Source organism: Watersipora subatra, chromosome 7 (genome assembly GCF_963576615.1).
Source record: "Watersipora subatra chromosome 7, tzWatSuba1.1, whole genome shotgun sequence".
Taxonomy (NCBI): domain Eukaryota; kingdom Metazoa; phylum Bryozoa; class Gymnolaemata; order Cheilostomatida; family Watersiporidae; genus Watersipora; species Watersipora subatra.
The window spans coordinates 52982322-53009284 of NC_088714.1; the positions used below are offsets into that span (position 1 = coordinate 52982322).

Sequence of the window (26963 nt, forward strand, 5' to 3'; positions counted from 1 at the left end):
GCAGAAATTATTCGCGAAGTATGAGTCACATGATCAGATTACGACTAGACGATTAGACCAAGCTGAAACAAAACTGTAAAGTAGCGAGCATTTATATTTGATACGGGGTCTTCGGTAAAACCAGAAGTGTTTTTCATAAACTAGTGCTACGAGGAGTTTTATATTGAGCCTTTTATTGGCCTTTCGATTTACTTGCGAACATCACGTGACAAAACAATAACCGAATGTAATGACTACGTCAGAGAATTAAACTGATTCCGATCTACGGCGGTTTCGTGACGGCGGCGATTAACTGTTCGTTTTTGAGCTTTTAGGAGCTTGTAATCACATTTCCACATATTTTGCATCTACAACACAGTAGAGTAAGACATTGTGAATCTTTTGATACCAAATAACTGTAATGTGAATTTTGTTGCAAGTCAACTTTTAATGAGCCACATGTATGTTATTAAATTTGACAGGTTGTGATAGTGGCAAGGGTCAAAGGGCACAAGTGTCACAAGAAGAGTTGCTTACATAACCCTTTGACAAATGACCCCATTGTACTTAGCTTTTGACCTCTTCATCGCTCAGATTTACGTTGTACAAACATTTCATAGCGCTAAAGCTGGGAGTTTCACTGTAGATTTGTTGATATCAAAACATATTTTTTAGAATAACTTGCAGGCCTGCCTGCTCTATAGAAGCTGTAATATTTAGGCATTGTTTTACACGTTTTTAAACAACTGCATGCCACACGTCGCTCATTCTTTCATCTACATAACAAACTGCGCTCTTCTGTTTAAAATTGTTCAGAAACTAGTTGGTGTTTTGTTATACTCTTATTCTTCCAAAGGAATTATAACAATGGCAAAGTCTTTGGGCTAGACAAAAGAGTTTAGGTGTATGAGCAGCTTTTTTTCATCAGGAGTATTTTTTATTACAGAATGATTTATAATTGTTACACATGCATGCAGGGCAGACCAAGTTATCGTCGCTACATGTACACATATGTAGCTGAATATCCACACAACCAACTCTAAAACCTTCACGTCATGGACAATGTATCTTTACTCAATCGATTCTTTTAATATTTTAATTATACCTTTTTTCCGATAATAGTTTTTCAATAATAAATTTTCCTAACACTGTTCTTCTAATACCTTTTCTAATAACCTTTTCAAATCCTAATATCGATATATTAACGGGTGCCTTGCTGTCGGTCCGATGTTTAGGTATGCATTGCTAAATATCACACATAAGTTTTGTGCTGCTGTATAGTGCTATGATTTGAAAGCCAAGCAGTTTATTACCACGTGCCTTTAGTTTTGTTTTCAACACACCTGTTTAAATATTCGATGTATTACACCCAAATCCCTATCTGTAACTGTGCTAGATGTAGGGAATATATGGAGCTATTTTTGCTACATGGGAGAGTAAGAAGATATTCAGAATGGCCTTGAACTTGTAACCGCTATAACCTCTAAAACAAGTATTTCTAATACATTAGACTGTGTATAAACCATGGGCTGCTGTCTCAGTCTATATATCCACTAAAATATCAGCATAATTTCCTTACTAGAGGTCACAGCCTTCAGCCATAGACTGTGTAATCCCATCTCTTCACTATCCTCAGGCTTTGGTGTTGATATCAGTAGTGATTGTTACAATCAACAGTTATCATACACTCAGCAGCAATCGTTGCGATCAGTGATTGCAACGATTGTTGCTGACCATTCCCATGCTACGAACTGGTTCCCTGGCAATCATTATTTATGTTGCTATAGCCTGAGGTCTATTGATACTAGAAAGAGCCTTGCTAACAACTGTCAGAATGTTTTCTTAAATTAATACATGATAAAAAATAGCCGAACTATTTTAAGTTTCTAATTTTATTCCTTCATACTGATATAATACTTGACAAGGATTGTCTACCAATTTAATGGTGTGAGGGGTACAACTCCCAATGATCACCTAAGAGTTGATTCTTCAATAAGCAGTCACTGTCATCCACCATCATTGTGTACATCAGGTGATTGTTTGAATGGAGAATACTGTAAATTCGGGCAATGCTGATCCAGTCAAGTTTGTATAGACCCAGAGGCTACAGTCTTGCGATCTGTGACTCCAAGGCTACAAGGTTACTTGGAATATTTTGTACGTTTACCACTCCTACAAATATAGTCAATGTTTGAATAATCGTGTTGGCAGCCTGACCCCCCCCACCTAGAATGGCATCTCATTAAATTGATTAGAAGTTTTAGAATTCTGATGCCTCCTTGTAATGCATTGCTTTTAGTAGCTATTTTAGCCGCGCGCATGTGCACTATCAATATGTAAATACAGTAAACGCTCCGATAACGTAAATAATACATTCCGGGAATGCTTACGTTATAGGGATTTTACATTATACGAACCGTAAAATACATGTAAATTGCTAAATCCATTTTAAGATCTTCCCAATCTCACGCCTTGGGTACTTCAAAAAAGAAAGCTAAACTTGACTTTTTACCTGCAGTACTATAACTATTATTAGTTTGTATCGACAACTTTTCTCTTTTTCTTATTACTTTCACTCGGTTTAGGGTTTATAGTTACCAAAATTTTGCGTTTAGTCAAGAGTAGCATAGACCTTCAATACAAATTTGAATCAATTTTTCAACTTTATTCTATACAGCTTGATCTAAGCTGCAAAGAAAAAAATTGCATTTCTAAAATAAAGTAAAACCAAAATATGTATTTACATCTTTGCTATAATAAGAGTGGTGTCTGTCCATCCCTCCGTTTGCCAGCAGCCAGAGTTAGAGATCAGTATACACCATCACTTTCGACAAGACTCGTGACATTCAGCTCTGTAGACCGGCATTAACACCTGTACCAGTCGACTACTTTTAGGTATTTATGAATAACTCCGTTGTTACTTATTATCTGCGCTTTATATTTAAAACTAGTTGAATGGCCCGCATTGCCCAGGTGTTAAAAATCAGCTTATAAACAATAACAGGTAATGTAGTTGCTTGCCACTTGCTATTAGCCTGGCACGTTGCCAATGGCTAATTTGAGTAAAATAGTATCCGTATTGCTAAAGTTAATAATAAGAGCCGTGAGAGCAAGCTTTAATGACTTGCATAGCACACCGTGGTATGTGTATTTTCACCCACATGGTGACATCTATCGCCCAATGAATCCATCTATCTCGCATAGCTTAATTGGTAAGATATTTGCCCGACGAATGGGAGGTTTCGAAATCAAATCCAGCATGAAATGGGTATTTCATTCTGAAATTTTTATAGCTGTAACTTGACAAACTGAAACACATACACAAAAATTTTGAGAATTATATGTATAGAATACAATAGATCGATAAATATTTCTGTTTACTATGAGATAGATTACACTTTGAATTATGTAGCCTAAATACATATATAATGTTATAACAAAATATTTTGTCTTACTCTCTGAAATGATTATTTTGAATTCGCTGTTGAGCTATGGCAACACTATGACTACAAACAGAAAATTCCTCTGTAAACAGGTGTTATCGGTTAATTTACCTGCTAATTGCATGGCAGTCTTCAGTTCTTCCTTTAGTATCGCCAACACCTTGGTTAGTCCTTCCTCTCCCTATATTAAAAGAGTTGCCTACTCTTGCACATTTTCTTGCGCATTAGTTATTACTTCTGGCTTGACTTGCACTCAAATGATGTGCCTGAGTGTCCAGATAGACTGGATCAGCTCAGCTAAAATAGGTTCATTCCTTCTAGTGTGTTTGATATAGCTTGTTAATGTAATTCGTTGACAGATAGTGTTTGTGCATCAAACAACATTTACCATTAATTATGATTTCATAGAAATTAGAATTACAGGAACTGTTCTTAAACTGACTAAGAGTTATAGTATCTTAGTAAAAGGAATAAGAATACTGGAGCTACTTGAAGTCAACATTAATGTTTTGGACAAGCTGCATGAGCTAGTAATCACTAACATATCAGTAGAATATAGACAATTTTTAATATTAGTAGCTGTTGCGAGTAATTATTTAATTTGGTTACGGTAAAACCCCTAGTTGAACACCAACTCTATTTGAACGTCACCACCATTTGCCCACCACTTGGACTATCTTTGTTCTTTAGGAACCCATAAGATCAAGTGATCAGTAGAAAAGAGTCTACAAAATTTATCTATAATGAATCGTTTACATTAATAACAATCAATTCTCACGGTGTCCAACTCTATAGCTTTTCGCTTTTTTCTCATTAAAACCTTGAAAGCAACACCATAGAAATAACCAGTAACTGTCTCAGGCTAAATTAGTTCCTTGTTTTACACTGTTTTGATACTTTGTAATACGTTTATGCAAATAAAAAAGGGTTATATTTGCGATAGAAGATGAGCGACTAGTTTTAAGCTAAAGGTTACATTTAGCAAGCAAAACTTTTACACATTGCATTTGTGCTAATTGCGACACGTAAAAGTTTTGCTCTGCTCAAAAAATTGTTTGGATGCTAATATCGACTAGTTCAGCAGTGCAGAAGAAGGGTTGAGGTTAGAAGACATTGTGGAAGGTATTGGACAACCAGAAGATGTTCTTTCCATCAAAGCAACAATCGGAACGCAGCTGTCCGAGCAAATGATGCAAATATTTTTGTTTTACAAGCGTTGATTTTTTTCTGCAATTATTATAAGTATGGTTCGTTTATGTCACTTGTTCATAAATATATACATATATATATGCATATATATATGTATATATATATATATACATACATACAAACATGGATAACTCGCCCACGGATAGCTCGAACACATGGTTAATTCGAACGGTTTCTTTGGTCCGTTCCCACGTAATGATAAATTGCTATAGATAACTCGAACTCAACACTGTTAACTCGACCTGTTTTTTTCCAACGGCTACCGAAACGGTTGTTATCGCTTTAGAAAATCACTTTATTCCAAACCATAGAGGTAAACCTCAACTTTTCGTAATTCATAAGCGTCGTTATTACCACCATCGGCAAAATATTTTTGTCAACGACTTTTCTAAAGGTTTGGTGAAATTTGATTTATACCAAACATCCGCTTAGCGATCGCCCTTCGGAAGCAAGGTAAATTAAGGTAATCTTTGCATAAACTTCAAGAAAAGTGGGCAAAATTGATCGTGGATAAAACGCTCAAAAGAAAAAGATGTCTTTTCTTTTGAGCATTTCAACAACGATCAAGTTTTGCCAATGTCAATCTAAAAATTGTCCTGGCAATAACATCACCTCAAACAACAAACCAATCTCAAGTGATAGAAAAATCTCTATACTTTTTGTTAAAAACATTTTAAACTTTACATTAGAAGCATTTAATTTGAAACAAGCCATTTGTGCTTTTGATTTATATTATAGTTTGTATATGTACATGTATCTACTAATAAATAAGTAAATACATGGACTTGTGACAGTGCTCTGGTAACTTGAACGCTCTGATAATTCGAACACTTTCGCTCGGTCTCGTGAAGTTCGAGTTATCCATGTTTGACTGTATATATATATATATATATATAGCATATATATATATATAGCATATATATAGCATTTAATAGCTTAGCATTATATATATTATAAATATGCCGATTTCTAGCTCATGATTTGATAGCATTATTGCAGTAATCTGATCTTACAATTGATCAACACTCGTAACTCCTCTTCTATTGCACTCTCTACACTGTAAGCTAGTTTTGGCTGCAAGCTGTAGCAAACATACCAATGAGTGCAATGGGCATTTATGCAACATTGTTAAATATAGATATAAATTAAAAATGTCTTCAAATTTAGAATGAAATAAAAATTGGAAGTTCTAACAAATCGCAAAGCAGGACACAGACTATAGTATCATCGCAGGTTAAATGCAAGCGATAGATATCAATGGATAGAGACATTTCTCGGTTTCTCAATCCGTGTTTATTATAACATCAATGACAATTTGGAGGTAAGTTAGCAGATTTATAGCATCCACAAGGTTTAATATAGCTCCACCAGGAAAAGGGGGCAAAATATAGGCGACAATCGCTTCACCCATAAAAGGGCTACACTTATCTTGCCAAAACTCTGACGAGCCATTTGAAAAATACAACGTCAAAGCCAGCCTTTATTTGAACGCCACCTCCAATTGGCCACCACTTTTGAAAAAGAGTTAAAAATAGACCACCATGGCTTTTAATTACAGGTTTTACGGTATGTGGTGAGGAAGAGTTACCCTCTTCAATCACCTATGTGTAGATATAGCTTGGTTCTTCCTTAACAAAATATGTTTAATTATGAGGATGAGCAAGCACCCAACCCAACTTCTTGATGCTACATACCAAGTTGTAGACAGCTCTTGTTTCACTATTTAGAAAACATGCATAGTTTTAAGGTTTGGCAAGGACTCACCCCAACTGCTAATCCATATATAGCTGGTCTACCAATAAACACAGCTCTAGCTCCTAGGGCCAGAGCTTTAAGTACGTCTGTACCAGTTCTGATTCCTCCATCCATGTAGACTTCTACCCTTCCTCCTACTGCTTTGACCACCTCCGGTAGGGCTGCTATCTGTATACATATAACCAGTATGTGGATTATGTGTTGAATTCACTCAGTGTCTGTGTGTATAATAGTTGTACATTACTCACACTGGAATATACTCCATCAAGTTGTCTCCCTCCGTGATTAGATACATACACAGCACTACATCCTGCTTTTATAGCCTCTTCTGCATCTTCTCCTGCAAACAAGTTGATTATCCAAGAGATCCAATTGTAGACTTGATTTGTTTATTGTAATATTATAAGTAAAAACATAGTTCATTTGTTTGTGTTTGTTTTGCAGTATGAAACCTAGCACTTCTATCCTTGGATATTTGTTAATATGGATAATGTATATTGAAGCATATTATTGTGTTATACCTGCGGGTTTTTGTATAACAGTTGACAATTAACAATTGATTGGTATAACAAACATATTAATTGGTATAACGAAACATCTTGGTATATTGTCTGATGTTAATAGTAAGTTCTATATCTGATGTTAATAGTAAGTTCTATATCTGATGTTAATAGTAATTTCTATGTCTGATGTTAATAGTAAGCTATATGTCCAAAGTTAATAGTAGTTTTTATGTCTGATGTTAATAGTAGGTTCTATGTCTGATGTTAATAGTAAGGTTCTATGTCTGATGTTAATAATAGGTCCTAGGTCTGATGTTAATAGTAAGTTCTATATCTGATGTTAATAGTAAATTCTAGGTCTGATGTTAATAGTAAGTTGTATGTCTGATGTTAATAGTAAGTTCTATGTCTGATGTTAATAGTAAGTTCTATGTCTGATGTTAATAGTAAGTTCTATGTCTGATGTTAATAGTAAGTTCTATGTCTGATGTTAATAGTAAGTTCTATATCTGATGTTAATAGTAGGTTCTAGGTCTGATGTTAATAGTAGGTTCTAGGTCTGATGTTAATAGTAGGTTTTAGGTCTGATGTTAATAGTAGGTTCTATATCTGATGTTATTAGTAAGGTTTATGTCTCTTTCTTATGGTATTGAAAATACCATAAACAATAATTGACAAAAAATTTTAATTATCTGCTAAATCAAACAAAAGCTTTTGAAACAATTTTTGTCCAGCTCGCTCTGGTTGGTCTATATAATGTCAAAACAGTGTAATTAACTGACAACAACGTAGTATGTAGAAAAATCTTATGTTTTGTTAGTCAACACTGAATTATTTCAATCACGAATGCTTTCTAACATAAAGTACATGAATATTAGCTACAAAAATAACTAAACGTACCTGTCAGGATTCCTTTGACAACTACAGGCAAGTGTGTCAATGACACTACCCATTTTATGTTTTCCCATGTCAATGTACTGTCAATCTCCGGATCTTTGTTCGCATCAGAAATGATGCCAACTAGATTCTCGAGTCTAAACATATTGTTTGATAACATCTTATATATGCTATTCTCTGTTATCATTAACAGTAGTTGGTTTTTAGCAAGTATTAGTAGTATTAGTGTAGTATCACTTCTAGTATCAACTAATAGTGATGATTTCTTTGAAGCAAAGATAAAGGCTTGATAATGTTATAAGCCGGCTTGGCAGCTTCTGTTATTGAAACTTTTATTATTCTAATTTAGCATTTTATTATTAGGTCTTAGCCAAAATGTTCCCAGTTTCTATTGTCTTATAATGTCAGAAGTATTGCGTTCTGAAGTTACACGAGCATTCAAAAGAATTGTAATAAAAAATAATTCAACATCTTTATCATGGCTCATTGTTATCTATCTGATTGTTATCTATCTGAACTATCTCATTGTTATCTAAATGTTATAACTAGAGAAATTTTATTTGTTAATGATGGTCATCAATAGCTCCGTTCACTTTTCATGTTCATTAAATCTATAGTTTTCTCTTTTAAATTATTCCTTATTCCTGAGTCATCAATATATTGATGATTGTGACACATGTATATTTAGAGGACAACTCCAAATTTATGGATGCACATACTACTAACCAAATGCTAGTTGCGTACCCAGTCCAATGAAAAAATTTTTTCAACACTTTATTAAGTATGCCGCTCTAGGAAGCACCATTAGATGACCTTTAACCTACCTTAGATGTCCTGGTAACTCATGGTTGTTTCGCATTCTTCGCCTTCTGTTACCAACCACTGGAACATCTACCGTTAGCACAATAGCCTTAAAACCTGCTGTCTCTGCGTTTCTTATGAGAGACATTGCACACTCTCTCGACCTTGAAAAAAGAAACATTCTGTCTATTGTACTTGATACTCCTGATCAGAATCTGGTACTAAAGTTTGGTTCAGACTTTATCACTGTATATCGGGGTTGTTCTCTCGATGATCAGTCATCTCACAAACCTACGCAGCTAAGTCAAGGGGTCAAGTACCAGTGGAGGTTGAATAAGAACTTTTGTGCCTTCATTATTATACATCTATTTAATGCTACTTACCTAAATACGTACAGCTGGAACCACCCGAGCAGGCCTGGAGAGTTCCTTGAAATCTCTTCAACACTCGTTGTTGATGCTGTACTGAGACATAGACAGGTGTTCATTGTCCTGACAGCTATAAGTATACTAAACTGTAATAATACATTAAAGATATGTTTAACATTAATAATTATATGAGGAAGAATTGAATTTACTTTTATTAGGGAATACAACTTGCCACAGTGAAAATTTCAAAAAAATTAAAAATCGTTCCAACAAATGCTATCATCTCTAGTTAGAATGAGATATAGAGAAAACTAGCATAAGACCAGTGATTTTGAGGGTTGCTTTTATTTGTATTCAGATAGGCGGGTGGCTGTTTGAAAGTATAAGAGCCAAATATTTTTGGCGATCTAGTGGGAGACACGGAACATATATGTGTGAACTGTGGATAAAATTGGTCAAAAAATGTGGAATCGCATGGTGTTCATGCAGACTAACAGACAGACAAGCGAACGCATTATCTATGCATACACACACAATAACAAAATAGGGTTTATCATATAGATTGTGCAATAATGAAGATGCAGTATAACTCGATGCATGTATTTACTTGCACTAAAATTGAATTTGAATGCAAGTATTTTTGTACTAGTGGCTACCATTTTTTAAAGGCCTTTTATTCTATAGTTTATACACGAATATAAGGCTTTACAACGAGAAAGTAGGCATTGTTTTGTATTTTTCAATAACCTAAAATGGGAAATCCTTCTTCATGGATTTGAAGCATTTTTAAACGTTTTATTCAACAGTAATAGAGAGTCCAACATTTGACTAGCTTTACTTTGGACATACTTGAATAACAACATCGCATGGTTTCCAATGATGAATGTCTATTACGGTAATAGGGTTTTCTAAGTCAAATCGAGAGAAGAATGTTTTAATACATAACTGTGCATAAAATTTATAGTGATAAACGAGAAACAAGAAATTGTCATCCAAGATAACTCGAATTGAATCAAAATTGTTTGCCCCAAACTGTTTTTACAAGTTTGCTATATTTTCCATTATCATTGTGATAGTTTTGTGATAGTTTTGTTCAAATTGCAAGTAATTATTATTGAATGTCTAGCTAAATGCTCATAGTAAGATAATAATGCACAGATGGTAATGAGCTTCCTTCCATCTTTGCGAAGTAAAAGAATAATGAGGACACAACTCCTTACCATTGGCTGTAGCAGCTTCTCCCAGAGGATGGGCCAGCTTATGCTTGCTAGTGGGGGCTATGCATACAGGAAATGCTATTCTGTTACCGAGAATTGTAGTTTCCAGGGATATGGTAGAGACATCGATCATCAGTTTGGGTCGAAATCGTAACCTTTGAGAAGTGATACAAAGAGTTGAAGACAGTGCTAAGTTGTACGAATACATATTTGGCATATTTAATACACCTCATGGTATAATTAGATGAATGTTCGGCATTCCGCGGGTAATAAAAAACTAGGTCAGTCTTCTCTGCTAGTAAAGCAAATAGCAACACACTCATCTGTTGATGATCTGGCGAAATGCATAAAGTAAAATACAATATGTTTGAAATGCTACAATGCGATATTGGCATGACACGAACACCTTTAGGTTCTTGTATTTGGAAGAGGCTAATTTATATCATGTCATATTAAAATTATGTCGTAACAGAAAGCATTTTACTGTGTCTCTTGTGAATAATACATCGACGATTCTAAAGTATATATAAATGTTGATGCTCCTAATCCTTACGCCATATTAATGGTCAGCGCAGCGCTAAAGGTTGGTACCCGTTGTATCGTCGTACGTTGGGGTTGTACTATCGACAATTATTCACTGACTACGTGCACTGTAAACCAATGACATCGCCAAAGCAAACTTTCCCGATATTTCGCCGAGCATCCATGACAATCTGTGCAATGAACACCACTTCGGCAATGATGATTGGCTGTCGCGGGTTGCTTAATCTATATTTCCCTTCATGATAGTAGCTGCGGGACTATTATTTCATTATTTTATCGACCAAATTGTGTAATGAGAACTCTATGCCGCTGTCTATTCGCTAATGTAAACGCAAATTGGTTTATAATAGACTGAACAACTTTATCACAGATGATCACCGCTGTAATTGTAGGATTAATGTTAACATACTGCGTTGTAGTGTGAACCAGCATTAAGGCAACATGTTTCAACAACGTGCTTTCAGCTTTTTCTTCTATCCTAGCTGTACCTTTTGAAGTCAGCTCTGTTATCTTGTAAAGTCTGTTCATCGTCTGCTCCTGTCGCAAAGAAGTCTCCATATCTTGTGTCTAGCGTAGACAGAGCTTGTCTTTCATAGTCATCCAGACAGATGAGTTCAGTATCCATGATATTGCCTGGATGGTCTCTTCCCTAGTATGTACTACTAACTACTAGCTGTTTGTGTAATTCTCAGGCTACCGGCTGCTAAGTAGGTTGTGAACAGACAGTTCTCAGGCTATCAGTTGATACCTAGGTCATAAAGTGACAATTGACAAGATTTTGATGTGATATCTACAACAGTAACTTGGAGTGTCCTTGAGTTTTGGGAGATTGTGGTTCTCTAAATGTTATCATCATTCTGTCAGAGCTTGAATTTCAATCTATGACCTTGACTCGTGTGCGTGTAGGTTTCCATTCAGTCAAAGTATGATTTTTAATCTATGACATTGTCTGGTGTTTCTGTGGGTTATTATATAGTCGGTATGTGGCTTAATTTTTGATATTAGACCTTGACTAACAAATGTTATTATTTTCCGTCTTTAGAATAGAACACATTTGTCTGCATTTGTGACCCTTCTTAATGAAAAGTGTGTGCTTCATTGCGATTCAGTGAAGTCTCAGCATGTGGGTGTTGTGCTCTCAACATCTTAGCATTGCTCACATCTCATTGGCTAGTTATTCTATGGACAAATGCACTTGTTACATGTTTGAAAATTATTTGAAGTAAGAAGCCCGTCATGTCGAACTAAAATCTAACGAGATTGTTGAGAATGGGGGGTCCTCCCATGTTTTGGGACGATTCTGACGACCCGACGACAGGGATATTTAAAAAGTGACAGACGAGACGACCATTTTTCAATGTAGGTGACGATGATTTTGTAAGTAGGATTACTAAAGGTACGGCTGCACGTAACGAATTTTTCGTCGGTTCTGAGTTCTGACCGAAATCACGAAAAACGCAGAATTAATCGGTCGAAATTCAAAGAATTATTTGAGCTGTGCATGCCCACCGAGTTCGTCGACGAAACGCTTTTAATTAACAGATTAAACAAATTATTAGCGAGCACGATTCTAGCAACTTTAGCAATTAGTATAGTCCAAGACATATATCGCGACACACAATAAAAATACATAAGTATTTCAACATAGAACACACCATGTAACTGTTTAGGTCGCGCTATTGTTGGTTAACGAGTACGACTCTAGCAAATTTTAAGATATATGTAGTCCGAGAACATAATGCGACACACAAGAAAAATATTACAGAAAGTTACCATAGTAAATACGATGCAACCGACTTGATTGCGCTAGAGATGTCAACATTTTCTACCGCAAAACCTTTGCTGCTAAAAAGGAAATATAATTAAAGAATAAACAATTTGTAGCTATAGCGTTCAAACAATAAATACATTCAATAACGCAATCTAAGCAGTTGCATCGTGTGTACTATGTTGAATTGCACTTATACTTTTATTGTGTGTCATTATACGTCTGTTGGACGTCATCATACGTCTCTCTCTAATTGCAAAAGCTGCTGGAATCGTGCTCACTAGCACGATTCTAGCAGCGCAGAATAATTCTGTGTTTCAATCATTTCGTGATTTTGGTTAGAACCAACAGAAATTTTGTTACGTGTAGCCGTACCTTAACTAACTTTTTATTTGTTCATAAATCACCACGGTCAACCGAGTTTGGTCAAGTTTTGGTTTGAAGCATCTGGCCCAGCATTTATAGACTGCCAAAAAATTAAAGCAATGAAATGCCACGACATTGACAGCAAATCCGTTTCCAAGTCTGTGACTGACAGTGATTATTAAAGACAATCTCGGTCTATTTTCAGTACAAGAAATATAGCCCAAAAAACCTAACACGGCTGTCACCTTTCGTGGAGTAATCGGCAACGCTCCCAAACATCACTAATAAGTTTGTGAAGGTCGCTGGTTGAGCCATGCTTTTGGTTAGCAGAAGTTCAAACTGAGCGAGCTTCAGATTTTTAACGCAACCCAATGCCACCAGAATAGATATTTGTATTAAAATAACGAATGTGAAGAAAAAATTTGATTTGGTTGCCAACTTGAAAAGGGTGACAGTGATTTTAAAAGTGACGACAGTGATTTTAAAAGTGACAACAGTGATTTTAAAAGTGACTATTCTGACGACAACTTTGTGTGGTAGGACCCCCAGAATGGCATTTGACACCTGTGTAGCCTTGATCCCTAGTTGAATTCAGTTATGATTATAGCCATTAAATTATTAATAAAAAATGATTACCTGTAACCATACTCACTAGACCGTAGAATTATTTTCTGCTTGTAAGGAAATTATTGTCTGAATGTTTAACACAAGCAATCTAAGTTTCAATCCAGTATTTGGTTGGTTTCTGATCAGCCGATAAACAAAATTCGAGCTGAATGATTGGTTGACCCAGTTTTTATCAAATTACCCTAGGACACTTATGTATTCGCCTCGTCTAACTTTTGCGTTTTCGCAGAGTCATCCTCTCGCGAAAAAATTGCATTATCAATCTCGCCCACACAATTCTACCTGCGGTTCACAATTACAAACTAGTCCCGAATTAGAAAAGTTTTTATTACTGGTGAACCGAACCTGAGGAATCTAATAATGCTTGTTCCACTGCATTTATTTTCACATCACTATATTTTCGCACTCATCAGAACTGCGAAATTAAGTTGCAGCGAAATTTTACTTTGTATGCTACTTACGAAACTAAATACTAGCGAAATATAAGTGTCCTAGGGTATGTCAGATATCTGCTGATCTACACGCATAATCTACTCTGAGCCTCTGTCAACCAATACAAGCATTGTTATATTATTCAGAAAATCTGAAATTGGTTTAAATATAAATCAATATGTAAAATTAAAAAAGTTAACAATGAATACGAAATAGAAAGTTATTAGCATAAAAAGCTTGTGAAGTTCTATTATATACATAAGCATTATGTAAGACAGTATCCGTACATGTTCACACTCTTCTTGCTGTCAACTTATAGTCTTGGAATGAGGCTCTCATGTTGAACGAGACTTCTAGGGATGTCATTCACATCGGTTATCCCTGTAAGGTTTTTGAGGTTTGTTATGCTAACATATAGAAGTTCTTAACAAAGTTATAACACTGAGAATAGTTAATAATTGGGTAAATTAGTTTGCATAGTAAAAGTAGTAATTGTCATCTGTTTGTTGCACTTTCATAATTTCTATGGTGTCATTACGTTATGATTTTGGCATCGTTTATACTACTACTAACTGAATGCATGGTGTTGCACTGGTAATAAAAACAGCTTATAAACAGTTGCTAGTAATGTAGTGTAAAGGTAATGTAGCAGGTAAAGTAATGTACCCCGGCATTCAGCTAGTGTATCAATATATGTAAACATCCAGCCACGTTACCAATTGATTTTATTATTAGCATTTGCTATAGCTCAATATTCTGAAAGGAAAAAATAATTTTTTTGACTTCATTTTAAATTCCAAAGTTGGAGGTCAATGTTACCTGATAGCTGCATAGCCAGTTTGAGTTCATCTCTTAGAATAGTTATCACTCTCCTGACACCCTTTTCACCCTGAAGTATTTGATAAGATCGCAGGTAGAGCTTGCATGCTGGTTAATTAAATGGTACTTTATGATTCCTTACTCAGGGGTCATAAAGACGGAGGTACATGTGAGGTGTTTCTCATCGCGCATATTACATAAATTATTTTCTACCATAAATTTGTATATTTTAGCTATAGACTACCATATTTTCGTATGATAGTTTAACCTCTATTAGGGGTACAAGACGATACACAACAAGCGAGTCCTGTAGGATCTGTTGACAGAGGCACATATGCATACTTTGATGTTTTTATGCTACCAAAATTGATTGCTTGTTTTATAATAAATGAGGTCAGTTCATACTATAAACTGTTTTATTAGATTCATTCAAAAGTCATCAATAGAAAAAAATCACAGTGTTTCGATTGAATATCACTGAAACAACATAGAGATGATAACTTCAAGTGTATAGATATGCTTAAAGGTTGACTTGCAACAAAATTCACATTACAGTTATTTGATATCAAAAGATTCACCATGTCTTACTCTGTTGTGTTGTAGGTGCAAAATATGTGGGAATGTGATTACAAGCTTTTAAAAGCTTTAGAAAACGAACAGCTATCGCAGCCACACGATACCGCCTTAAGGTCCGGCCACACGTAACGAATTATTCGTTCAATCTGACCGAATCCACGAATTTCACAGAATTCACAGATTTATTCTGCCGAATATCATAGATTCGTCTGAGCTGTGCATGCACACCGAATTCGTTAACGAAACGCGTTTAATTGGCTAACCAATTTTTTTAGCGAGCACGATTCTAGTAGCTTTGACAAGTGGTATAGTCCAAGACACGTACAACGACACACAATAAAAGTATGACCGCGATATGACTTGATACATACGATGCAACTGCCTATATGCGCTAGAGATAGCGACTGTTTTTGCGACGGAGCTTTTGCAGTATAAAAAGAAATTATTATTGAAAAAGAAATAATTCATAGCTTCTAAAACATATAAAAGAAAATTTTAGATACACGATGAGAAGTTCCTGTCATGGTGAACCAACGAGAGAGAACCAACAATAGCGCATATAGGCCGTTGCATCGTATGTATCAAGTCATATCGCGGTGATACTTTTATTGTGTGTCGTCGTACGTGTCTTGGACTATACCACTTGTCAAAGCTACTAGAACCGTGCTCGCTAAAAAAAATTGGTTAGCCAATTAAAAGCGTTTCGTTAACGAATTCGGTGTGCATGCACAGCTCAGACGAATCTATGATATTCGGCAGAATAAATCTGTGAATTCTGTGAAATTCGTGGATTCGGTCAGATTGAACGAATAATTCGTTACGTGTGGCCGGACCTTTAGTTTGGATTCTCTTTCCAAAACAGCTCAATTGTGACTTAGTTGTGGGAAATGGTTTCTGTTTACACTTTCATGCAACCTTATTCGTCGAAATATTTTCACAAATTATACTTCACACATTCAATAAAACCATGTCTATTGTTCTTTCGCGTCTGTTTTATCGTCATTGTAATGCTGTCACTTTTAGCAATGATATCTTATAACTAACTGTAAAAATTCATTTAATTTTTTAACCTTACCTCGAAGGAGTACATATCATTGTCTGATAGTCAAGACGAGCCTGTTGGTCACCTGTGATAATCGAAAAATGCTGCAAAAATTATTTGCGAAGTATTGGGTCACATGACCAGATTATGACTTGACGATTAGATCAAGCCGAAACAAAACTGTAAAGTAGCGAGCATTTATATTTAAAACGGGGTCTTCTGTAAAACCTGAAGTGTTTGTCATAAACTAGTGTTACGATAAGTTTTATATTGAGCTTTTTATTGGCCTTTCAATTCACGTGAGAACATCGCGTGACAAGACAATAATCAAACTGTAATGGCTACGTCAGAGAAGTAAACAGATTCCAATCTACGGCCGCTTTTCGTTTTTCAGCTTTTAAGAGCGTGTAATCACATTTCCACATAATTGGCACCTACAACACAACAGAGTAAGACATGGTGAATCTTTTGATACCAAATAACTGTAATGTGAATTTTGTTGCAAGTCAGCCTTTAAGACTAAGTGAATGCTTGTTGTGTACCCAGTCTATGGTAGATAGTCTTTTGCCCTGTAACCATGCATAACCCCTCTTAGTATGCACATAACCTCTCACCTTTAGGGTACGTGTAACCCCCTCCCTTATGGTACTCGTTATAAGAAATATAGAAGTGCCCATTATTGAAGGCTAAGGATATGGGTAGTTCATCACAAACTACTAGCTGGAAAGAAAGTAAGCCTTTGAATCCAGATATTAATCAATCGATTATATCTTAAAGTTCCTGTTGGGTCATATTCAGTTGAGTCAGTCTGCTAACACCATGTTGTTAAGCAAAGTATTTTATGTTAATTTGCAAAATTTTAGGTCATTGAAAGCATGAGTTTTATTGTAACTAGCTAAAATATACATGCATATTTAGCCTTGGCTCAAACACAACTTTGGTCTTGAACAGTCATTTGATGGTGTGTATAAAGAATTTTTTCATGTTATTGATGGCAGCTGACTAATGAATCAATGGCATTTGAACCTTGAATATAAAACCGTAAAAGCTGACAGCTAAATCTTTAAGATTAGGACATTCCAATACACATAATTTTATTTCACTATTCCTTATTTCTTTATCTCATGGTCTAATTAGCTTTGAACGGCATTGAGTAGTGTAAATGAAATTTGTATCTATTTATCACCTCCTTAATCATTTTTAATTTCACTCTTACGTAGTGTTTGTAAACTTATAAAAAGTACATATTTTAGGGATGCACGGGTAGTGTTTGTCATTCAAAGTCAATCTCATACTGGTTCTACTAATTGTTATTAGTATCCCCGCAAATTTACCATTGATATGCTCTTTACATGCCGTGAGCAAACAATCCTCGTTGTTTAGGAACTGAGACTACCATTTTTAAAATAATAGCGCACAATATTTTTATATCATTAAATGACTTGTTGAAGCTAGTTGTTTTTTGAGTTACACCCAAATATGCATATGCATTTTAGCTACGTTGCGAAAAAGCTGACACTTTGAATAATCTAAAATTTAGTGGTTTTACACAAAGTTCTTTGTTTAACATTACGATATTAACACGTTGTTTCACCTGCACATGGCCCAACAGGAGTCTTGAGGAAAGGTGGCACAAGGTAGCAGCTTTTAAAAGGTAAACATTTTGTACATTTATTCAAAGATAAAAGCACTTGAGCCACTATAAAGGTTGCACTATGTTTAGTAGACCAAATTTAGCCTTCGTCTCCAAGCATACTGAGACAAAATACTGTAAAACCTTTAATTAAACGCCACCTTTATTTGAAAGCCACCTTTATTTGACTGCCACTATAGAAGAAGGGTTGAAAAATAGAGCGCCATGACATTGAAATAGAGGTTTTATGGTACTCATCCCCTACTGCTAGTCCATATATAGCTGGTCATAGATAGCCCATGTTTCACTATTTAAGCAACGTGCATAGTTTTAGGAGTGTGCTAGGACTCACGCCAACTGCGAGTCCATATATAGCTGGTCTACCAATAAACACAGCCCTAGCTCCTAGGGCCAGAGCTTTAAGTACATCTGTACCAGTTCTGATTCCTCCATCCATGTAGACTTCTACCCTTCCTCCCACTGCTTTGACCACCTCTGGTAAGGCTGATATCTGTATACATATAACCAGTATGTGATTGTGTTGAATTCACTCAGTGTCTGTGTGTATAATAGTTGTACATTACTCACACTGGAATATACTCCATCAAGTTGTCTTCCTCCGTGATTAGATACATACACAGCACTACATCCAGCCTTTATAGCCTGTTCTGCATCTTCTTCTGCAAGTAAATTAGCTAGGCTGGCTCTCTGATTGTTGATATACACTATGTTTCCATGACTCGCATAATCCGTATGATTCACATAACTCGAACGATCCGCAAGTGGAGTTACTTAGCAATCCAGCGTTTCAATGAACACCTGGCGATGCGGATTTAACACCAGTACTTGACCCCATAGGTCAAGTATTAGCCTAATTAATGAATCTATAAATAACTAAGCAGTCTTGTCACGCTTAGCTTAGGAGCGATCGTTCGGAACGTTGGCGCATTGAGACTGGTGAAATCGAAATAAAAACGACTGAAGCGTGAAAATGGTTTTAATGTAATAGCCATCGATATTCTAATGCGAATTAATCGCAAGTACCGTTTCCATGATTCGCAAGCACGATGGATTCGATAAAGTTTTGCGGATTGCAAAACTCGCTTAGCTTGCGAATAGCTTGCGGATTTATGCCGTTTCCATGACGCGGATAACTTGCGGATTGGCTCTAATTTGCGAATTATGTGGGTCATGGAAACGCAGTGATAGTTGTAAGAGCCCTGTATATGATGCAAGTCTAATGAGCACATTTACTATGTTTCCGTTGTGCCGATAATGTGGATTGGGAGTTGTGCATACATCGAGAAACAGCGCGAAAAGTGTTTCAATAGTCATTCGCGTGTTGCGGATTAACCCACGCGATTTGTTGCAACAGATAAGGATTTTCATCTCAGAAGTCATAGAGAGTGTTCATAACTACTGAAATCGAAATAGGAATGACTGAAGTATAGAAAATGTTTAAAAGTGAATAGCTTGCACAGCATTTTTTATGCATCATTTGTAGGAGTCGTTTCTATCTTCTGTAGGCATGAATCATGCGATGAAAATTTGCGAGTGACAAAACTCGCCAGATTTGTGAGTTTTTGTCGTGTCCATCCTGCAGATGACACAAACTTGAGGGTTAACTGCACCATGGACACATAGTGACGTGTGGCACACATAGTGACATGTGGCACACATAGTGACATGTGACACACATAGTGACATGTGGCACACATAGTGACATGTGGCACACATGGTGACATGTGGCACATATAGTGACATTTGGCACACATAGCGACATGTGGCACACATAGTGGCGTAAGGCACACATAGCGACATGTGGCCCACATAGTGACATGTGGCACACATAGTGACACGTGGCACACATGGTGACATGTGGCACATATAGTGACATTTGGCACACATAGCGACATGTGGCACACATAGTGACGTGTGACACACATAGCGACATGTGGCCGACATAGCGACATGTGGCCCGCATAGTGACATGTGGCATACATAGTGACATGTGGCACACATAGCGACATGTGGCACACATAGCGACATGTAACACACATAGTGATATGTGGCACACAAAGCGACATGTGGCACACATAGTGACATGTGGCACACATGGTGACATGTGGCACACATAGTGACATTTGGCACACATAGCAACATGTGGCACACATAGTGACGTGTGGCACACATAGCGACATGTGGCCCGCATAGTGACATGTGGCACACATAGCCACATGTGGCACACATAGTGACATGTGACGCACATAGTGACATGTGGCACACATAGCGACATGGGGCACACATAGCGACATGTGGCACACATGGCGGCATGTGGCACACATGGTGACATGTGGCGCACATGGCGACATGTGGCGCACATAGTGACATGTGGCACACATAGTGACATGTGGCACACATAGTGACATGTGGCACACATAGTGACATCTGGCACATATAGTGACATGTGGCACACATAGTGACATGTGGAACACACAATTTGACTCATTTAATGATATATGTTATACATTTGACAGCCTACCTTGAAATTAAAGTTATTGTTATTCTTTTTATGGCCATTATGTTGAAACATTGGCCTGTACAGCCACACTTGTTGCCAACTGTGAGTACATGGTCCCGAAGCTGATAAAACAATTTTGATTCAACATCGTTTGAAATTGGGTAAACCAAGGAGCTTTGAATGAAACTGTTAGGGAACAAACAACCTCTCTACTGAATGCTTGATCTGAACTATCCTTGATAAGAGTTGTCCGGGGCAGTCATATAAGCTCAGGAAATGAACGATGAAATACAACATAATCAGTTGTGGAGCACCAAGTTAAGAATTATCTTCTCTTTCAGTTTTCCATTGATAGAAAAGTAGTAGTAATTCATAACATGGCATTCTACTGCAGTTCCCTGAACTTACAATAGCCCATGTTCTAATGATTGCATGGTTCAGGCTTTTCGTGGGCAGATCAAATGTTTCCCTGTAGAGTTACCTGTAAGAATCCCTTTGGCTATCACCGGAAGTGGGCTAGCTGACACTATCATAGCCAAGTCCTTCCAGGTCAGGTGGCTGCATGGTTTAGAGGTTACGGAGTTGTCTCGTCCTAGCAGTTCCTCAATAATTTCATGGCTGTAAATTATAGTATTTTTGGATTTATAGCTGCAATGAGGTATTTTCTAAATATTGATTTGTGTTTAGTGCAGATTCATTTTAATAAGTAAACTGGGATGGTATCAACCTTTAAAGAAAGCCAAAATGAAAGAAAAACAAATCCTTGTGGTTATTCCAATGTGAATCAACAAAAAGGGGGCTTCTTGAGCACTTAACATCCAAATAAAGCGTGGTTTCCACATCAGCTGCATTCCATGCAACAAAGACATTTGGTGTCAAGCTCAATAGGTTATGTTCACATGAAACAGTGTCATAGATGATAACATTGTCAGGCGAATGAAATTGGAATGTCAAGATTGTCTAAACAATGGATGTTCTCAAAATGAAAAGCATAGTTCCTGTATCAGCTACAATATCCTAGTGACCTCCACCTTTACAACGCATTTTGAGAAGGTTTTGTCTGCAGCTCCTTGCAAATTTTGAACCGCGCACAATTCTACAGTTAACCACGAGCGGCTACTGGTTGCACATGTTAACCACTGTAGTTAACATATTACATGTTAACTACAGTTAACCACTGGTTGCACATGTTACATAGATTTTCATTTTAACACAATAGTTCAGGAAGTCTGTCACCGGCGCCAATGGCGACATGGTAACCTCGCTTTGTCTAAGTCAGTGTATTTTCGCAAACTCGTTTTTGATTTTCAAAATTAAAATTTGTTTTTACTATTTCGCAGTTAAATCAAACTATATTTTGGCTGGTAAGTTGACCGTAGGTGTGGAGGAAGCTCAAAGCCATCTATTGCACTGTTTGCTTTCCTTGTTCCGTTTACTTTCCTTCTGTTTCCCACGACTGGGAGGTCTACTGTAACCACGACTGCTTTAAAGCCATGCTTCTTTGCCTTCTGTATCTGCCGCTGAGCCATCTGTACATCTCTGTGATAGAGAAAACCTAGTGAGTGGAGTTAATAGCAACAGATGACCTGTGAAATTGGTACCAGCGGATAAGACAGCGTAAGAAATGTATCAGTAATTTCAGAGGTTCTGTAACCAGAAAGATTGTTTACAGAGAGTGTGCCATGGAAATTCTGCAAACTTTACGCTGTGATAATTTTTTCATAATTTTGTACTTATGTTGAAACCAATTCAGACTTGACTCCGTTATCTTCGTTTTGATGTAACGATGTGTTGGTATACTGCTGACTGTGTGTTGTTACTACTGCCCAGACAATGCTTCATATAAAGGCATAAATAGATTATTTGAATATTTCTAGAGTCGAGGAAAGTGGGAGGTTGTAAATGTGCTGTTTTTACAATATTTAAACAAGTATAAAAAGTATGAAAACGAAGAAAAATTTTCAGAAATATTAAAAATTGTCACCCTTTGTGATATTACAATGTATTTAGATTTCTCAGCCATACATTTTCGAACGATTTAGATACAATAACATCACACCGATAATAATTAATAATTATATATATAAGTGTTATGGGTGTTACTATATTATTGTTATAATAATTATTTTACATAAAATTATAACCATTAAGCAATCTTACACAAAGTTCTGCAAAATTCTTGCACATTAGAAAATTATATTGTGATGGTGCCTTCCCAATAGCATCGAAAGTGTGTAGAATAGGGATAGTAAATGGGCCAATTACAGGACATAGAGACATTGACATGGGCCAATTACATGACATAGAGATATTGACATGGGCCAATTACATGACATAAAGATATTAACATTGGCCAAATACATGACATAATGATATGATCAGCCCATCTACATTCCCATGTTATAAATGTGTTTCTTTGTTCCATTAAACTTTGCTCTTCTCTGACTGCCCAGAAACCTGCCTGTAATGTGTTTTCAAATGAATGACGATTTCTACAAGGATATATTTTCAACATGTAAACACATAAATTAGCAAACCATCTGAATGGCGTTTCCATATCGTTATCAATTTATAGCGTGGCCTGTACTTCCTAGCATAAGCAGACATCCAGTGTAAATTACCCAGTAGCCTTTTGTTTTAAAAGATACATATACTACTACAAGGCCCGTCTTCGTGTCTATAGAATCCGGAGTCATAAAAAGGGATTAGAAGCACAACTTATCAAATTAACCCTTTCCTAGAGCTACTCACTTGAAAATATACAGCTGAAACCATTGAGTAGCATCTCCAGAAAGTCCTGCAACCTCGGCAGCTTTTGTTGTTGCATATGTACTCAGGCAGAAACAGGTGCCCATGGATTTAGCAGCTGTAAGCAACAACCATCAGCAATTTTATGAGAGGTCGCATAACATCGGTGGGAAGTTGTCTTGCGTATTGATCTATGAGTTAACTTACAATGCTGAGCTACTAATTATTTGTATAGCAAATTATACACAGATCATTGACATGAAAGTTTGGCTTACTCAATGAGACAGAACTTGAACAAGCGATTAAAATAACTCCCATACTGCCATTTCTGTGTCCTTGGTTTGGGTTAGTTCCTCAAAATACTAACTTGATGGGATTAGATTTACAGAGTGCAAAGACGGTGCTTCGACCAACACAGTTTTTTGAATAAATCAAATTTCAACATATCATATAAAAGTGTAGTGAACTTTAATGAAGTTAAAAACCTAATAAAGTTTCTGCTTTTTTGTTATGAAAAATTAAACTGCAGAAAGTTCTTATTTCATCCTTCCTAACTGGTACTGTACAATCATTTATATTGCTTTTTGTAATTCTCTCAAATGGCTTGTCAAGCATTGAAGAACAGGCTAGAGATATTTCTAATGACTACGATATTCATGTACCTCTGGCCGTTGCCTCTTCTCCGAGGTGATGAACTAGCTTGTGTCTGCTCGTCGGAGCAATGCCGACTGGAAGGCTTATTAGGTTTCCCAAGATGGTAGTCGACAGCGATACATCAGCAACGTTTCGCATCATCCGTGGCCGAAACCTCAGTCTAAAAACATTCAGTTAAACATCGTTATTCTAAAAAGGCAGGGAAATATCAACTATTTTAGCAGCATTTGATCAGTAGATTTGCGTAGAACTCTAGGTTTGCTTCTGATCAGTACTCACTTTTTGAAGTCAGCTCTGTTATCTTGTAATGTCTGTTCATCGTCTGCTCCTGCCGCAAAGAAGTCTCCATATCTTGTGTCTAGCGTAGACAGAGCTTGTCTTTCATAGTCATCCAAACAAATGAGTTCAGTATCCATGATATTGCCTGGATGGTCTCTTCTCTAGTACGTACTACTAACTGTTTACATAGTTCTCCGGCTACATGTCAGACCATAAACAATTCTCAGGCTATCATTTGATACGTAGGTCATAAACTGACAATTGACTTGATTTTGATGTGATATCTACAAAAGTAACTTTGAGGGCCTCCGAGTTTTGAGCGATTGTGGTTCTCGTAATGTCATGATCATTCTGGCAGAGCTTGAATTTTAATCTATGACATTGTCTGGTGTTTCTGTGGGTTATCATACACTCAGTGCGTGACTTTTACTTTTAGATATTAGCCCTTGACTAGCAAAATGTTATTATTTTGCGTCTTTATGATAGAACTTGAATAGAAGCGTGCGCACTCTTTATTGTGATTCAATGTAGGTCCAGTATGTGGGTGTTGTCTTCTCAACATCTCTCAACATACAAAGTACTAACTGGCTAGTACTTTGCATCTGTTATAGCAATGGTAGGGTTACGGTTAGTGAATAACCATTAAACAGGTAATTGATAACAATTTGTTATGAGGATTGCATAAGTAGCTTTTTGAGTATCAACGCTTTTATGAACCTCAGGTTATCCTATTACCATCACTCAGTCAGCACGTGATTTGTAACCTTTGACATCGCTTTGAATTTTCAGTTGTCAAGCAGAAAATACTTTTCATATGTATTTTACCCCTTATAGTACAAAACTTAATAAGATTCAGGGTGACAATTCCACGCTTGCATTATCACGTATGGTCTTGATGATGCGTTGGGCAAAATAACAACCTTTTGCTTTACTGATGTTATTTTAGTAGAAATTAACCTACTTTAACCAAAAACTACATCTTTACACAAAATTTTAGTTGCTGCTAAATGAAACAATTTTATGAGCGATCCATTTGCTTCTCAACCAAACGATGTAATCTCGGTTCGTTACATTTGTATGGTTAGTGTTTTTACAGAAATATTATTGGTTGTAGACGATGAGTTTAGTATTCATAATCTTCTCTTATTGGTTTGTCTCAGTTCTTTACTGCGAGTTCAGCATTATTAGCTAGTCATTACAGCCTCTCATGGGTATCGTCTGGTTTTGTATTCTGGCCTTTGCTTTCTCTTGCGTTATTTTAAATTGTGTCGTCCTATAGTACTTTATCTGACCATTCTGCTAGAGATTATCATCATGCGCTATCAGTCAGCCCTGCGATGCCTGCGATTTCCTTTATTATCCATCTGATTGCCTAAAGGTGGGGGGTTAAAAATGAACTTAAACATAATGTTAATAAATTTTATCGGAAAATATCGGCATTTTTCTATAATTTACGATTGTTTTTTCATGTTTGAGGTGATCTGACTGCCAGGATGTTTCAAGATTAAAATCGACATAACTTCATCGCGATTAAAATACCCAAAAGAAAAATACATTTAAAATGATATCACTAGTTGTTATCATTACTATAGTTGTTATTGGCTATTGCGTGTGAGCTGCAGCGTACACGTCTCTATTCTGTCACTCTCTGTGCAGCTATAGACATAATCATCACACTTTTATTTGTTCTAAGCGGTTTAACCACGATCAAGTTTTGTTGATTTTAATCTTGAAACATCCTGGCAGTCAGATTACCTCAAGCATCAACAACAGTCGCAAATGATAGAAAAATGTCAATACTTTTTAACGAAAAAACCAAAATTTTGTGCGAGTTTATATTTAAAAGGCTGGTACTCAGGAACCAGACGAAGTTGTGAAATCAAATATTTTAGTGACCTGACGGGAGTCGCTGAGCGAGGTTTGGATGAAATCGACCAATAAAATTGAATTGGCAATGAAAGCATAGCGTTTACTTTAACTAACAGATATACAGGCACACTCACGCGCACACTCACGCCCACACATACACACATTGGAGTAAAATTAATTGATAAATTCCACACTGGCAAAGTGGAATTTATTGATAGATATTAGGTTGAGTATTTTAGTTTAAATTTACAGCTTCACAATGGCCAAGCGATGACATTCAAAAAGTTTTGTATGGTTGTTTTCCTTTTATCTCTGATTTCATCACATGTAAGCTTATCACAAAGTGTCTGTCTCTCATTTGTCGCAACTCATCGCACGATTGTCGTTCAACCTAATCAAAGAAATCTATGTGAATACATTTGTGTGAAATAATAAAATTCAATGAAATAAAAAGATAAAGTAATAAATATTTCAAAAGATCATAATATATACTGATACGATAGGAAACAGATCTTTGTAGCTGATTTGAAAAGCTCCTGCAGAAATGTTTGAATCAGTTTATAGTAGTTAGTTTGTACATCATATCATAGAACTAGGCTAAAGTTTGCGTCCGTTGCAGTTATCTGAGATTAATTCACTTTAAATCAGGTGTGCACGAAATGTTGCTATATCCTCAGTAGACCTGCCAAAGGTGTGCCCTTCAATATAGCCAGCAGAAAAACTTATGTCCTGCAGCCTAAACTAAATACATAAGATTTACCTTAGCTGATTTACCATTTTACGGGCTACTAAGACTAAAATAGGTGAGGTTGGTGAGCTTGTGACAGTCTAAATTTAGAACCATTTCTACCATCAGCTACCAGCAGTAATTCAACTTACTCTATCTAGAGCAGTGGTTCCCAACTACCTTGGAG

General features: G+C 36.4%; 3 protein-coding genes across 4 annotated transcripts in view; 1 reads left to right on the forward strand and 2 right to left on the reverse strand.

Annotated features, from left to right (window-relative positions):
* The window catches only part of LOC137401114 (integrator complex subunit 5-like), a 74544-nt gene that overhangs the window by 16843 nt on the left and 30738 nt on the right, over positions 1-26963 (forward strand). The gene's annotated exons all lie outside the window — the stretch shown is intronic.
* Positions 1897-8696, reverse strand: LOC137401201 (2-Hydroxyacid oxidase 1-like). The gene is made up of 6 exons (XM_068087594.1): positions 8611-8696; positions 7790-7923; positions 6635-6726; positions 6396-6554; positions 3534-3603; positions 1897-2151 (listed from the first exon to the last, which is right to left on the reverse strand). Exons 1-6 carry the CDS (start codon positions 8643-8645, stop codon positions 2084-2086), a joined length of 558 nt encoding a protein of 185 aa, XP_067943695.1. The 5' UTR covers positions 8646-8696; the 3' UTR covers positions 1897-2083.
* LOC137401200 (2-Hydroxyacid oxidase 1-like) lies at positions 14075-24398 on the reverse strand. Its single transcript, XM_068087593.1, has 9 exons — positions 24181-24398; positions 23910-24061; positions 23251-23365; positions 21874-22038; positions 20981-21117; positions 18567-18658; positions 18331-18489; positions 14728-14797; positions 14075-14289 (listed from the first exon to the last, which is right to left on the reverse strand). The coding sequence occupies exons 1-9, from the start codon at positions 24315-24317 to the stop codon at positions 14222-14224; spliced, it is 1095 nt and encodes a 364-aa protein (XP_067943694.1). The 5' UTR covers positions 24318-24398; the 3' UTR covers positions 14075-14221.